At 38.9% G+C, this 16,070-nt stretch overlaps 1 protein-coding gene across 5 annotated transcripts in view; it reads left to right on the top strand.

Moving 5' to 3' along the window:
- The window catches only part of ssh1a (slingshot protein phosphatase 1a), a 40,904-nt gene extending 31,918 nt beyond the window's left edge, over positions 1–8,986 (top strand). For all 5 annotated transcript variants that reach the window (XM_056745602.1, XM_056745606.1, XM_056745604.1 and 2 more), the window contains 5 exons: positions 1,081–1,127; positions 1,644–1,790; positions 1,951–2,151; positions 3,416–4,019; positions 4,353–8,986. In XM_056745602.1, the coding sequence (XP_056601580.1) occupies positions 1,081–1,127; positions 1,644–1,790; positions 1,951–2,151; positions 3,416–4,019; positions 4,353–5,408 (2,055 nt within the window). In that variant the 3' untranslated portion in view covers positions 5,409–8,986. The remainder of the gene's footprint in view (positions 1–1,080; positions 1,128–1,643; positions 1,791–1,950; positions 2,152–3,415; positions 4,020–4,352) is intronic.
- Positions 8,987–16,070: the final 7,084 nt, after the last annotated feature.

The following is a 16,070-nucleotide window of genomic DNA, read 5'->3' as shown; positions in this document are numbered from 1 at the left end:
CTTATAAAATTCAAATTGTGCTATGAATAGCGCTAATAATTATTCAGCTGCAGTTTAAATATGCAATCTGCTTGTTCTGTATGTGAATGGGTGGTGTGGCTTTGTATACTGTAGTGGACTTTTTAGCATCTGGTGGACGCATACACATAAACTGAATCAGCGCTGCTCTAACAGACTTTACCTCAGGCGCATTTTACCGTTTCATTTAAAAGAAGATGCTTTCAAACTTTGCAGCAGTCTGTCGTCAAAATAAAAGGCCAAGTTAATCACATGATAAAACTGCTACTAAAAATGTCAAAAACGTATAATTAAATGTAAGTAGACTTAAAACAGCAAAAGAAAAAAAAACATAAGATACTCGTTCATATTAAAAAGGTTGTACTCCACAAAAAAAGAAAACACAGAATCTACAAAAAATGTATGGAATTTAGGAGAAAAATTAAACAAATTTCATAGGTCCCTTTTTTGTTAATTAACTGAATGGAGGCAATGAGTTGGATGTCTGAATATCCATTTTTTTTCTCTGAGTAAGATAATTACTGTAAATAGCAACAGCACAGAAATTATTTAATTTTTTTTATAAATGTTCAATTTTAAGTCAAATTCGAGTTAATGTTGTTAATAAAATAAATATTTGATAAGAAAAAATCACCTTTAAAGATTGTCATGTTGTCTTATTGTATTTTTATCTTTACCTGCATTAAGGCACATTAACACCACTGCCTCTCTTAAAATGTTAAATGGATCCAATTCATGTTCAGTAAAATTAATTGAAAACTAGCATATATGGTGAAGTACTTTATGCGATTGACCAATAACGGTATCGGAACCAGCCAATAGTTGTTTGTTAAAATAGGCATCGTCCCAAAATAATCCTATCGGTGCATCCCTGATATTTATCAATGATAAATTGATTTCATTAAATAAGAATATATTGTGTTTAGCAGTAATTAGAAATGGTTACACATGCAGACGTTTTTTCTCCCAAAATTTCACTTTAGGGGATCTGTAGTTATAGCAACCTTTGTTAAATGTAAAGCATTTGGGTTCAGCCAATGATTCTCTACGTACATCTTTCAGGGCTCTGAATGGAATGCTTCCAATCTAGAGGAACTACAGGAAACTGGGTGAGTTTTTTCTTTAAATGACATTCCCTTATTGTTCTTCTTCCCATGTTTTCTATAATAATACCAGTTCTTTAAATGGGTTAACTTTAGTTAAAGGGATAGTTTACCTGAAAATAAAAATCCTCGTTTAATTTAATACCCTCCTTTGGCAACTTTGAGTATGGATGTAGTTGAACAAATAAAAGTGGTTTTATGTACATTCAATATACTGTAAGTCAATAGGGGTCATTGTTGTTCGGTTACCGACATTCTTCAAAATCTTCTGCAAAAGAAAATAAAGTATTTAGGTTTGGAATGACATGAATGCATGATGAAATCATTTTTATTTTTTGGTGAACTGAATTTTTTTTAAGTTGAGCTTGTATTATCTCTTAATTTACTCTCCTGTTGCAAAAGTTCAGAGCAAAGCTGTCTTTTACAGCTTTCAGAGTCTCTAAGGAAGGAAATACTTCCATGCATATGGTTTTCCATTTTTGTGCAAATGTTCCAATTTTGAGATGTTCATGTCTGTTTTAGGGTGGGGTATATCCTAAATGTTACGCGGGAAATCGATAACTTCTTTCCGGGTACATTCTGCTACCATAACGTCCGAGTGTACGACGATGAGGCCACAGATTTGCTGGCACACTGGAATGATACCTACAACTTCATTGTCAAAGCAAAGTAAGATGCTGTTATGTGACCATACTTTGTAGACGTCTTCATTCATCAGTTATTGACAACAATGCTTTTATTTCAATAAAGTATATTAAGCTAGAATCAAATTTTTAGGGATCAGTTGTAAAATATTCTACTTAATGCTGTTTTTCTCTGTACGGTTTAGGAAGACTCAGTCCAAATGTTTGGTTCACTGTAAAATGGGTGTAAGCCGGTCTGCCTCCACAGTTATAGCCTATGCTATGAAAGAATACGGCTGGTCTTTGGAGAAGGCTTATAACTTTGTCAAACAGAAGCGCAGTATCACTCGCCCCAACGCCAGCTTTATGAGACAGCTGGCGGAGTATGAGGGCATACTGGATGCCAGGTATGAGATTTAAGAGGGGTCATATGACACGGCTCAAACGAATATTATCATTTCTTTTAGATGTAATGTGTTTACACGATTTAAGGTTGAAAAACGCTGTATTTTCCACATACCGTGCATGTTTGTCTCTCCTCTTTACCCCGCCTCTCTGAAAAGTGTAGATATTTTACAAAGCTCAACGCTCTGAAAAGCGAGGTGTGCTATGATTGGCCAGTTAACCAGAGCGTAGTGATTAGTAGCACATTGCAAGTGTGTGACAGAAATGTAACGCCTTTTACCATATTTTGAACATCACGTTCCATAGCAATTGTACTGACAGGTACAATTTACTCACAATTTACCCACCTTACTTGCGTACACATTTGGGTGGTCTTAGTCATACCACAAACTGACATGGATTTGTGAGGGGGTAGTTACACGAGGCCTTTCAGGGAGGTCTGGGTGAGCATTTGCTCTTAGATCAACTTTTGTTCCGACACTTTAATTTGAGCTATTCAGGTGTCTAATACATGAATGGGCAACTTATAACACACCAAAGACACAGAAAAACACATATTCGCGCCATTTTACCCTTTAATATAGCTCTAGATTATTTTTTGTATTATATTGTTGGTGAATTATGATTTTTTAAGTGATTATAAACACCTGTGGATAGCCAAAACAAAGGGTCATGAAATAAATTTAGTAAAATTTACGTATTCATTTATACACTAAAGATTAGGATCACTCATTCAGTTTTTTTTTCACATTTAAGAAAAATAATAATATTGTAACTGTGGGAATAAAAGAGTCTAAAGATGCTAACATATTATTAGATTCATAATTTATTATATAAATAATATTTAGTGTTTTACAAATCAGCTTCTAGAGCTCTCAACCTGTGAAGCGTTTTAAACAGTATTGAAGGATATGCCTCTTATTGGCTGCATTTATTGATTAGTTGGTCCAAGAAGTCTGTTTTACATTTTTCAATGAAAGAAAGAATATGTTGGCACAATTATAATTTTTTGCCTACAACAGTAATTTCAAAAATTTAAATACACATTCAGGGTACAGATTTTTAAGATCATAAAAAACATTTTTGTCAAGTGATCCAAAGCTTTTGACAGGTTACATAGTAATTTTTTATAAACACTGCCTCGAAATACATTTTACTGTTCTTTCATGCCCATCTATATATATATATATATATATATATACTGTAAATATGAATATAACCACTGTCCGATTTGGACCCTATCTTGTTTCTTTGTTTGCACTACAGTAAACAGCGGCATAACCGTCTCTGGCATCCTGATTCAGAATGTGATCACCCCGACTGCCAGCAGGCCGCTGCCCCATGCTGTTCAAACGCTGAGGGCATCACCCACAACCCCACAACTCCTGGAATAACAGTTTGCTGTGAGCCCACAGCCCACTCGTCTCCCATTAGCCTGGATCTGGACCCCGCCCACCCACAAAACTTCCACTACTACTTCCGCTGTCTGTCCGACTCCGCCCTCGACAGCGAACCATCAACGCCAATCCATGCACCACCTTTGGTAGATGTGAATCGCGTGTACATCGAGGTTGCAGATGTAGAGAAAGATGCGCTTCTTGATGAAAATCTTCCTTTACCCCACTTTGCCGTTCCTGGGGACGGTACGGCCGCTCAGACGCGTTCCCGAGGGGCGGAGCCTCTGGAGGAACTGCGACTGCGGTTGGAGTTCAGCACGGTGCAGGAGGAGAATGAGGAGGAGGCTCAGAAGGAGCAAGAGGAGATGGAGTCGAAGCCGTCGGATGATAGAGGGATCGATCTGGCGAGCCTGAACCATACGTGCAATGAGAATTCCAACAACAACAATCACAGAAAACAACACAATCTCACTGTGAGTGCACTTGACCACATAAAAAATTATGTTTTCTGAAAGGGACAGTTTATCCAAAAAAAAATGTTCTTAGTTATAATGTATATTAAATGAGCTGTGTCAACCTTCTTTCAAATTGATTCTGTTCTGTGGAGGTAAAATAGATTTGAATCAAATGACATAAGATGAATAAATGATGACAGAATGTTTATTTTTGGGTTACTGGTCCTTTAAATTCTGATGTTTTTGCACATCCTCACTTAGTAGATTAGAATCTTGAAAAGATTTGCAGCAATACTCTTTTTGGATCCATTCTAAATGCATTAAAATGTCATTTTTATCTCTTTTGTTTAGGAATGTGCCAATCTGAAGCTGCATACTAAGGCTAGGCCTGGTCCTGGCTCGCCATTCATTTCCAGGACCACCCAGAGCGCTCTGTTAGAGGTTAACAGACAAGGCCTTGCCCCTTTACCCCTCCACAGCGCGCCCAGTATCTCCATTCAAACGCCACCCTGTGCCAACTCTGTGACAGCCAAGTGCGGCAAGCTTGCCTCTGATGTGTGCCTTGATGCCAATGCAATGCCCTTAGGAAATACTGACAAACCAGAAAGCAAATCCCTTGACCAGGATAATGGGACATCGCTGCAGGAGAACAAGGTGGAAGGAGATGTAATGCAAACAGAGACAGATTCAAAGGGTTCTGAGAATGAGGGAGATGTCAAACGTATGGAGTCTGCATGCACATCACAACAACAAGAAACTCTGATGCAGTTGCAAAGGTCCGGACTGGTTCGCCGTCGCACGGAGCGCTTGGAAAAACTCTCCGGGCTTTTCCAGGAGCGTGCACGTGCCAATGAGCAACGGGGTGCTTGTTCTAGCAAATCTGAGGATGCAACCAACAATTCGATTGATACTGACCCATACCACACTTGTTTCGGAACACGGACAGATTTCTCGACCGAAGCGGCAGTGCCATTGACGAACGAGACCTTGCTGGCCGCTCTCGGTTCGGGCGGACTGACGCCCGTCTCGTCCCCGCATGGTTCCACGCTCACCCGCAGTTCCAGTAGCGACAGTATCCGCAGCGTCCGGGGGAAACCAGGGCTCGTGCGTCAACGCGCGCAGGAAATCGAGGCTCGAATGCGTCTAGCGGGACTTACAGTACCGTCACGACTTAAGCGTTCCAACTCTCTCGCCAAACTGGGCAGCCTCACGTTCTCCTCGGAGGACTTATGTTCGGCGTGCTCCTCCGACGTAGGAACGCTACTAATGCTCTCGCTGTCTCCAGAGCCTGAACGCTCGGTCACCCCAGACTGGGTCAGACCTTGGCCATCTTCCCCTCCCTCGACGTCCACCGATATGGACCTTTTAAACCAAGGAGATGCGGGACCTGGGGAGTCCAGGAGCTGACTACAAACAACGGGAGATTTTAAGTGCCGCGCTACTTTTGAGATAGATGTTAATAAACGTTTGAACATTTCAGGAATCCACTGAAGATCTTTATGTGGGTAAAACAGGTTGTTTGAGTTTGGAAATGTGTCTCATGCAAAAAACATTCAATATTTAAGGAATCGATATCAAATATTTCAAAACAGCCTTTCTTCGCATGGAATCCAAATGGACGCGTATTGCACATGTTTATGCAGAAGTCAACGGTTCACAAAGCTTGACAAAGGTTTTTATTCTTCTTGCTGTCGCTCATCTCGCTGTTCTGGAGACAAAATATAGGATCCCAAATGCTGTAAAAGAAAGAGTCAAAATAGACCATTGTGTAATGTTTCCAGCCCACCCATTCATCGCACTGCAAATCACTTATTTTGCGGCACAAAATGAGTCACAGATTCCTTCGGAAATGGTCACAAATTTATAAAAGGGTTATAGTTGTACTCCCGCTGAGCTTTCACTTCCTGACTATACAGTGTAAGGAAACGCATTCTTGATTAGAAAAGTTCTTTATGTGCTGATAGACATCATGAATGTGCACGAGAAACCTTGGTTCATCCTCATGTTTCTCTTTTATCATCTGTAGAACACTGATCGTTTAGAGACAGGCTCAATACCTCATTCTTATACAGTAATGTTTGTAGGGCAGATCAAGGCTTGAAGGATGTGGGACAGTTTTGGCCGATGCAGAAAACAAAACACGGTGACTGGCAGCACTTCAGTGTGTACGGTGAGGTCTGAAGGGTCATTAAGACCACCAAGAGGAGCGTTATTTTAAGATTATTCATTTTATTCTCAATGAGGGTGGTATGAAAGACAATCATTCAGAAGGGTTGAGAGTCAAGCACCTTGCACACGGAGATAAATTTAGACTTGGCAGATTTGAGTTTTTAGGAAAAGCATGGCTTTACTGTTGCAGTTTCTAATAACAGAAAAAGTCAGTGAGCTTGTACTCATTTTATGAAAGTTGGACTTTCTTGTTTTTAGTTTCAGTAGCAGAAGAGCAGTTTGTCATTCCAAATTTGATACAAATCAGTTACTTCATTAATTAAAGAGAGACTGTTACATTTTTTAGCCCTTTATGCTTATTCATGTGATGAGAGGCTTGTGAGGTAGTAGTTTAATGGGGTGGCACATTCCTGGAAAGCTGAAAACCAACAGAACTTTTTGTGTTTTTGATGTTAGTCAGCTTGGTATGTTCCGAATCTTTGTCATAGCAATACTCTGTGAGTTTTCAATAAGAATGAAATGAAAGGTGAAAAGACCTTAACAAGACATTAAATTACAACACCATCAGACTCCCTATATGTGTGACACCATAGTTCGTAATATTGGGAATTTCTTAAAGGAATAGTTCACCTAAAAATGAAAATGACTCGCCCTCAAGTTGTTCCAAAACTGTTTCAATTTCTTTGTTTGGTTGAACACATAGAAAGATATTTGGAAGAATGTTAGAAACTGACATTTCTGGGGCACCATTGACTACCATAGTAGAAATAATTATTAAATAATTTATTTGTTCTGTTCTTTGCAGAATTTAAAACAAACAGTTCTGGGGCACCTTTGACAACCATTTTAGTGGACCCCAACAGTGCCTCAGAAATCTCAGTTGCTAACATTCATTCAAATATATTTCTTTCAACATAAAGACATTTAAACAGATTTGAGTAACTCATGACAGAATTTTCATTTTTGGGTGAACTATCTCTTTAAATGTGAGCGTTTGGATCTCTAGGTGACAAGTCCATGTCACAATTAACCAAAAACACAAAAGTATTTTGTTTTATATACCCATTATTTTTATTTTTTATTGTAGTACAGTATATATTGTATTACAAAAAAAATAGCGTATTAAAAAAGGCACAATGGTTTATTCAACGCTTTCAATGAGACTTGAGGCGGGCATGTCCTTGTTAAAAATAATACGCATATTAATAATTCAAATGGTCCAGGCTTTATTTGCTTTAAGCAAAATATCATTTTTCTATTCTTATTGATTTTGAGGGGAAATACGACCTGTTTACTCTGTGTGTGTCTGAAGACCACTGCCATACCATTGATGTGATCACAACCCAACAACAGTACTTGAGGTTTATTATGCAGTATAGTTTTACTTACATTTTTTTAAGATTTTTTTTGTACACTTATCTATGCCATCATGTCAGATTTAAGCAACTGAAATGTGATTTGTGTGAGTGGCGCCTTGCACAGCGGCTGCACCATTACTGTGAACTATTTATGAACCCTTTCAGAATGTGTGTGCGCACGCTTTAAGATATGAGCGGGCTCATAGTACACATGCAGTCTCCACCTTCACACAAACACACTCAGCAATACACTGTCTGTAAATACTGTATGTTGGTCATGTAACAGGGTTGCTGGAGTTAATGGTACTTATATCTGATAGTCAATAGTTAACTTGAAACATTTCCTCATACTGTAGTTGCTTGCAAGTTGCATGATGGTTTTTGATTGAATGAGTATCATTCGTCAACACCATTATTATTTTATTTGATCTACGGGGCTTAAACCGATTAGGACAAAACTACTAAAAACTGTAAAATGTACTAAGCTCTAGGCCAGAAAGCAGTTTGTGTCATAAACTGCTACTTATATCCTTCTAGAAGGAAATGCACACAGTGAGAAGTGACAAACTCCTCCCCAAAGATTTTCCATCGGATGCCATATTGAAGTCAAATTTGGGTCGGAGATTAAATGGTTTCGGTTGCCTACATTGTCTTGATTCATCAACATCAAGTGCCTTACCCAGAAGCACTAGAGGCTAAATGCTGACAGTTAGTCAAAGTGAGAGAGTAGGATTACTGTACATGGGCACATTTTATAGCTGGTGGGTTTTTTTGACTTGCACTTCTGAATCATGTTGTAGAGAAAATATAGATTATTGATGTTTGGCTGATTTGAAGCAAATGCCAATTTGTGAGGGCTGTAAGAGACTGTTGGGATTTTATTATGTTTAAGTGATGACCAAAGTTGTGTGATATTGATCGATATTATTACATGCCACATGATGTTTTATTAGGTACAGCCATAGATTCAAGCATTGTCAGCTGACTAAAAGAGATTCTCATGTCACGCTGGTTATGTCAAAAAGTATCATTTGTGAATAAAGAATGCTGTTCAATTGCAGTGGTCACGAATTTGGAATTCTCTCTCTCTCTCTCTCTCCTTTTCCACACTGGATGCGACAGGCACAACACGACAAAAGTCATTAGAAACGCATTAGAACCCATTATAATCTCAAATACTGTCCAAACTGGATGCGGCACGGCAAGACGCGACAAAAGAACGAGCAGGTTGTCATGTCGCTTCGCGCCAGTTGGGTCCTGTGTTGACATGGCGTCTCTCTCTCTCAATTTTCCCTCATCTTTTGTCACTGTTGTAATTGCTTTTAAGTATGCAGTATAGTTTTGTCCTTTGTACTGCAGATTTGCTGTAGTTCCAATGCATATTGCACTTTGTACATTTTGTTGAAACAATGTACTGTATGTGTATATTATGGAAATAAACTTTTACATTCAATTTTATTGATGTTTTTATTTGATGTTGAAATATTTAAATCTAAGTTTTAGGGTTTTTATAGGCACACAATCAAATAAGAATTTGGTCCCTGCAAAGAATCTCCTGTTCCTCTTCTGTGATTGGTTATCTGGATTTAAGCACACTAGTATGACATCAAAGGTCACCATCTGTGCTCTGTATATTCTGGGTTGGCTGCGGTAAGCTTATGCAACTGGCTACATCTCCATGTGTTCATGACATCAGAGATTTAACTCCAGGCTTAGAGGCTGTTGGAAAGACGACTTGATAAATGAGCACCAAGGCCAAACTGAAAGTCTGCAGGAGATCAATCATTGCTTTTTTATTTTCTCATTAAGACACGTTTGGGGCAACTGAATGTTTTTGCTTCAGCAAGCACTAGCAATTAAAATTCATGCAATGATATCCCTTTTATACAATGGAACTGCATCTTAAAAGAACAGCTCACCCAAAAAATGTATTTCTGGCTTCATACTCGACCTCAGGTTGTTCCAAATCTGTTGTTCTGATGAACACAGAGAAAGATATGAGGAGGAATGCTTGTAACCAAACAGTTTTTGGCCACTATTGACTACCATAGTCTTTGTTTTGTCGAACACAAAATACATTTTGCAAAAATCCAAAGCAAACAGTACTGGGGGCACTTTTGACTATACCATTGAAATTTTTCCTACTACATGTCTTTGGAAAAATGTACTTTGTTTCGATATTTTTTGATCTTATCCAATGGTATTTTATACATTTTGTAAGTGTGGCTTAGGTGGCACTTTTAATGGTAGCTGTAGTCACACATGAAAACGGATGCCTAACATTTTGAAGCAGTGATACGATCTGAAACAATGTCTCCTTCCCTCTTGAGGTGAACAGTGACCTTCAGTTTTCTCCACAGCAAGCATGCATTACTACTTTTGTCTGGCCTGGTTTCTCTCTGTAAACTCAAAACGGTGGCTGTTGAACCGTGTGCTGGAGTCATTTGTACTTTATTATTTTTTGAGAGAGAATGAGAGCATCCTGTTATGATGGTTGCCATGGTAGCCAGGCACAAAACAGGGGGATTTAAAAAGCTTTGTTCCCTTGTTTTTGCAGCCGCTTATTGGGCAAACTGTAGTCTTTATATCAATGTCTCCACATCTTCCCCCCAAATATTGTCTTCATTCCTTCTGTACTATCAAGAATTGTTCAGCTTTAGCTGTTACATGGAGACAAGCACAGCATTGAGAAGATTGTGTTATATTGAGTCTTATTCCCACACTTGTGAAGTAAAGCTTACTTGCTAAATTAATTAAAACTGAACACAAGTAGTAGGCTAATACAAATTAGATAAACACAAAAAATCATAAATAATGAGAACTAGAACCCCCACCCTTTCGAAGCACTGTGGAGGCTGACACAGAATTAAGATGTCGTCATGTTTTCGCTTCTTTGCAGGAGATAATCTATTTACGAAACGCACTCTGAAGAGCAGTTTTGTCCATTAAGGGCTACTGTAAAAACAACATGAAGAATTCCATGTAAGGGGACCCGCGGTGTATGTAAATAGAAATAGCTCATTCTAAGGTAATAAAACATAACGCTTCACTATGTAAGGTCTTTATACACCTCTGAAGACATAGTTATGCATATTATATATTGCATTTCTGTCAATAGATCCTCCAAAAGATGACACATTGGACCTTTAAATGTGTTGTTCCTATTTTTAGAGAAAAGGAGAGGGGCCCCAGGAGAAATCTCACTTCTACTTTGGTTCATTACACCCTTGAAGGAATGTGTGTTGGTTTTGATCAAAGCAGTGTAACACAGAAATGTACTTATAACAAGTCCGAAAATTATTTAATCTGTAAATATTATTTAGCACATTGAGACTTATTCTTAAATGCAATTGGGATTAACTGTGAAGTGCTTTGTTGGCTCATTGTAAAGGTTGCTTAAAAGCTTATAAACTGTACTGATAGAACCAAAGCAAGCTGGAACAAAGGTTTGGTAATGTCATGTCTAGGACTTGTTTAAAAAAGCAATATACTCGAAACATTAAAGGGTTAGTTCACCCAAATATTAAAATTCTCTAATGAATTACTCGCCCTATAGTTGTTCCGAACCTGTATACATTTCTTAGATCGGTTGAACATGAAGAAAGATATTTGGAAGAATGTTAGCAACCGAGAGTTCTGAGGCACCCTTAACTAATAGAAGGAAAAAAATTGTTCTGTTGAACACTAAAGGTTTAGGAAAACAAACAGTTCTGTGACACTTTTGACCACCATTTTAATTTTCCCCACAATGTTTCCCAGAAATGTCAGCTGCAAACATTCTTCCAAATATTTTTCTTTATGTTCAACCAAACAAACAAATCTATACAGATTAAGAACAACTAGAGGGTGAGTAATTCATGACAGAATTTTCATTTTTGGGTGAACTATCCCTAAGGCTACGTCAGATGTCTTATTAAAGAAATAGTTTACCCAAAAATGATAATTACAAATCCATTGCAATGTAAATGAATGGTGACCACAACAGGCAAGGACATATTTTTAATGCATAACTTCCTGACACAAATCTGATAAGACCTCAGTAGGCCTGGAATTGAACATGTGACTGCTTTTATTTTTCTGTCCACTTGAACAGCCCCTGGCCTGCCTATATTGTATTCAAGAAAGTAATATGTATTTGGCACAACATGAGGGTAAGTTAATGATGACATAATATCCTGTTAATATCCAGCTCCTGATCCTGAATGTAATTGTACGGTTACATAGCGAGAGGACTAACTTACTGCGTTAGGCAAATGTGACTGTGACATCACGAGAGAGCAATAAAAGCCCTTTTGCTAGCAGAAGTCTTCCAGAACATCCATCTATGCAACAAAGAGTGGTCTTGTCCCTGGAGTTACGGTGCAGTCGCAGGAGTATCGGTGAGTGTTCAGTTTAGATCCAACCTTACGAGTAGATTTAATGAGTTGCACTCCGTTGAGCAAGGCCGATTACTCGGATATTGATTTAAACAGTTGCTGATCGAGAAAATAAACTTTCAGAGGCAGAGGACACAGGTTTCACAGGGTTGTCTGGTCATGCTTGATTCTGTACATATGGTAGAGGTGGTGAACCACAAGGAAATCAAGTGACTTGCCTTAAGTGTGATGGATGCAGCACAATGAGACACTTGTGAAGCGGTTGGATGGGATGGACTTAAACAGGAAATTAAATGAGACATATGGACTGGGTAAAGTCTGATAAACTATGTTTATAAGTATTCGAGAGCATGCTTAGATAAACTTAACTTGGCTCTGTACACTGTAGTAGGCTTTGTGAGACATGTCTTTCTTGCTCTTTTTGTTGTCCTTATGTTTGACCCAATTGCTTTCATTGTTTACCCAACTTGTAAGTCGCTTTGGACAAAAGTGTCTGCTAAATGACTAAATATAAATGTATTCCTTTAGACAAGGATATATAAAGATAAAAGAGGGTTTAATATGAAATCTGTTGTTCTAAGATTTATTTAAAAGACAAATAAATGTACCCACTTTTGCCAAGTTTGTCTTGTTCTCCTCTGTCCTGCTACACAGTTGAAAAGCATCCCTGTGTGCTTTGTATGTTCCTGCTTTGCTGAACTCACATGAACTGTCATATGACATGGAAGCCAGCATCTTCCCGTAAATGTGTTTATATGCTGTCAAGATGTAGAGATGGAAACAGGAAACACATTGTCAATCGCACAGACTCATTTATTCTGTGTATCTTCTGCACTTACTGAAAGAAGAGTCATTTGCTTTGCTTAGAATCATGGGAAAAATTATGTGCTCATCAAGACAGGTTTAAAGGTTAACCACACACACAGTACTAGATGATTCTGAAACAAATCGGCAATCGGTGTACCCATGACGTACAGTTATTATGATAAAAGGAAATTCAATTTTATTTATATAGGCCTAGCACTTTTCGGAATGTGCATTGTTCGAAAGCAGCTTTAGAGGAGAAAATAAGAAAAACAGAAAAACACAGAAAAGGTGAAACACAGCACAGTGCAGAGAACAAGCAAGATCATTCTAATAAATACATAAAGTATCTAAACTTCACATAATAGACTCTATTTAATGTGATGGAATGTTATATTTTGAAGTTTAAGAAAAAAAATGAGAAAAATACAGAAATTCTACAATAGATGATATATAGCTATATATATAGACATATAGCTATTAACATCCTATAAAGCAAAAATAAAACATTGCTGACATTTCTTACCAGAAGTGACAGAAATGAATGCATGTTATGAACACACTGTCCTTTGACCAGATATTGTATAATGGACAAGTGAGAAAATGAATCAAAGGCCGTGCAGAAAGGAAACAGATAGGAAGTCAAGATTTCATCAGTGGCGTTCATGAGCATAAGCCTTTAAAATGGTGTGAGAGAGGGTTCTGACGATTGATTTGATTTAAAGGAGTAATATGACACGGTTAAAACTAATATCTTTGTTTGTTTTAGATGTAATGCAATGTTTATTCATGATTTAAAGTAAAAAAACGCTGTATTTTCCTCTTTGCCCCACCTATCTGAAACCCACAGATATTTTATAAAGCTCATCGCTCAGAATTAACCGGTTAACCAGAGCGTAGGGATTGGTCAAATACTGCAAGCATGTGACGGAAATGTGACGCCTCTTACCATATTTAGAACATCAGGTTCAAAAGCAATTGTACTGCGTACATTTGGGCAGTCTTAGTCAAATCATACCACGAAATGACGTAGATTTGTGGGGGTGGGGTTACACTAGGTGTTTCAGTTCCGACTTTTTTTGTGATGAAATTTTTGCAATTTTACGTGTCTAATACATACGGACTCTGTAGAGCAGTTTATCTGTTGAGGGCTACTGTAGAACCAACATGGTGAACTGCATGAAAGGGGACCCGCGATGCATGTAGATAGAAATAGCTCATTCAAAGGTAATAAAAACGTAAACCTTCACTATGTAAGGTCTTTATACACCACTGAAGACATAGTTATGCATATTATATTGCATGTCTGTTAAAGAAACACTTGTCTCTGTGTTTTCAGTATGAGTGTGTGTCTTCGAATTTATGAAATTGAGACATAAATATTGATTTTTGCATCATACAGCTTATTTCCAAACTCATATGTAGTGTGAACCAATAGCTTTCTATGGTGCAGAGATCGTCCGCAAATCTTGTGATTCCAATTCCAAGTTTTTGCTGTTGGCTTATGTAACAAAATGAGCATGGATGATTAGATACGCTGTAGTCACAAGGAATAGAAAGAAGAGGGAGAGGAATAGAAACACAGCTCACACCAAACATTCCTGCTGTAATATTATTCTCAGATATTAGTTTTTCAAAAAACACCCTAAATTAAGTTTTTAAAACTCAACAACAGTAAGAGATGCAAACTGATGCAAAGTAACAATAGCAAAGACAGAAACAGAAAAAAACAGTTAATGAGAGTCAGTAAAATCTTAATAGTGTACATGGGAGTGAGGACTATTTCACATAAACACTGGCACGACCTGCATGCCAGAGCAATGGCATCATCAACATCTTGCGCTCCACCACAATGCACTGCCAATAACATCTTTTCTTTTTCCATAGAATGAAATGGGACAAAACCAAGGCAGGGAGGGGGATCCAGGGCAGGACAACAGCTCTGCAGGACCAAAGGAAAAGGGACCAAACCCAGACCCTGGGGGGGAAACGAAGGAAGGAAACTCAACCATTGAGACTCGTGATGTGGTGGCAGACGAAGAGAATGCAGCCGGTGGAAGCTTGGATGAAGGCCCAGGCAGGGAGTCAACATCACCTACGCTGGAGCGGCTTTTGGAATCTTACGATAAGGTGTGTGCTCCCACGGATGGGGGGTTGGTGGAGGGAGGGGATGGAGAGAAAGAGGGAGGCTGGGCTGAACCGCTGGCTTCGCAGCAGCTGAATGAAATCAGACGGTCTGATAGCAGCACACGAGGCACACGAGAGGCCAGAAGCGGTGGAACTGTGTGTGAGAGAGAGGATATGGAACAAGCAAGAGTTGGTGAAGCTGTAGACCTGGGGAGTATGCTAGAAGACGATCTGGATGGAGAGCTTCAGGAGAACCTGAGGTGTGACCTTCTTGGCAAAGACAAGAGGGAATGGCCTTATGAGAAAGCAAACGGGGGTGAAAAGGAAACACGTGAATTAGACGAAAAGGCCAAAATGGAATCTGTCTATGAAATTGAAAACAAGCGAACGTGCCAAGATGGAAACGGAAAACTAGAAGCTGGAGCTGCAGATATTCTAAATATAAATACCGGCGGGATAGTGGAAGTTGCCAGTGATATCGGTCTAACACACACAAGGCCTGTTAAGATGACGTCTGAAGTGACGGAGAAGAAGGACTTCTCAATGGACACTGATGAACACTGGGAGGGTGGAGTTTTCAACACAGGTACCTCACCTGCAGTCCACTTCTTGAATCAAGACAAAGCATCCCTTTCCAGAACTAACAACGAAAATGAAGAAGAATCACACAATAAGAAGCTGTTTAACACATCAAACCCTGGGATGAACTCATCAAAGACTTTGAAAAACATAACGGCAGTAATTCAGCAAGTTAAAAAAGAAACAGAGAAGCCATCTGAGGATCCAGCTAAGGATGTTACAAAAAACCCAAACACTGAACACTCCCCAAAGAATGTTGAAATACAGGGACCTACAACGAAAGACGTTTACGGAGGTAAAGAAAATGTTGCAGGCTTTCAGCCAGCGGATGATGTCAGATTGACTAGGTCATCACTAGCAGGTGCAGATATACAAAACCAAGCTGTGAGTCTGGAACAAGCACGGAGCCCTGAGGACTTCAGCTCCTTAGAAGTGGCATCCAAGTCACCCCCGAGTCACGCTGAGAGCCATCAGCAAATGACTGCAGGCGAACTCACACAGGATGAGAATGAGAAAGAAAGACAATTTAATGTGTCAGACATGGAGAGCTTTGGGACAAAGGAAACTTCGCTGGAGAGATCACCTGCTGGAGGTCAAATGAATAAAGATGACATAGGAGAGGCTGAAGAAATAGAAATTCTGGAGAGCGCTTCAAA

The sequence above is a fragment of the Triplophysa dalaica genome, chromosome 4, assembly GCF_015846415.1.
Source record: "Triplophysa dalaica isolate WHDGS20190420 chromosome 4, ASM1584641v1, whole genome shotgun sequence".
Lineage (NCBI taxonomy): Eukaryota > Metazoa > Chordata > Actinopteri > Cypriniformes > Nemacheilidae > Triplophysa > Triplophysa dalaica.
Note: the sequence above shows the minus strand (reverse complement) of the source record. Positions and strands in the feature narration are given on the sequence as shown.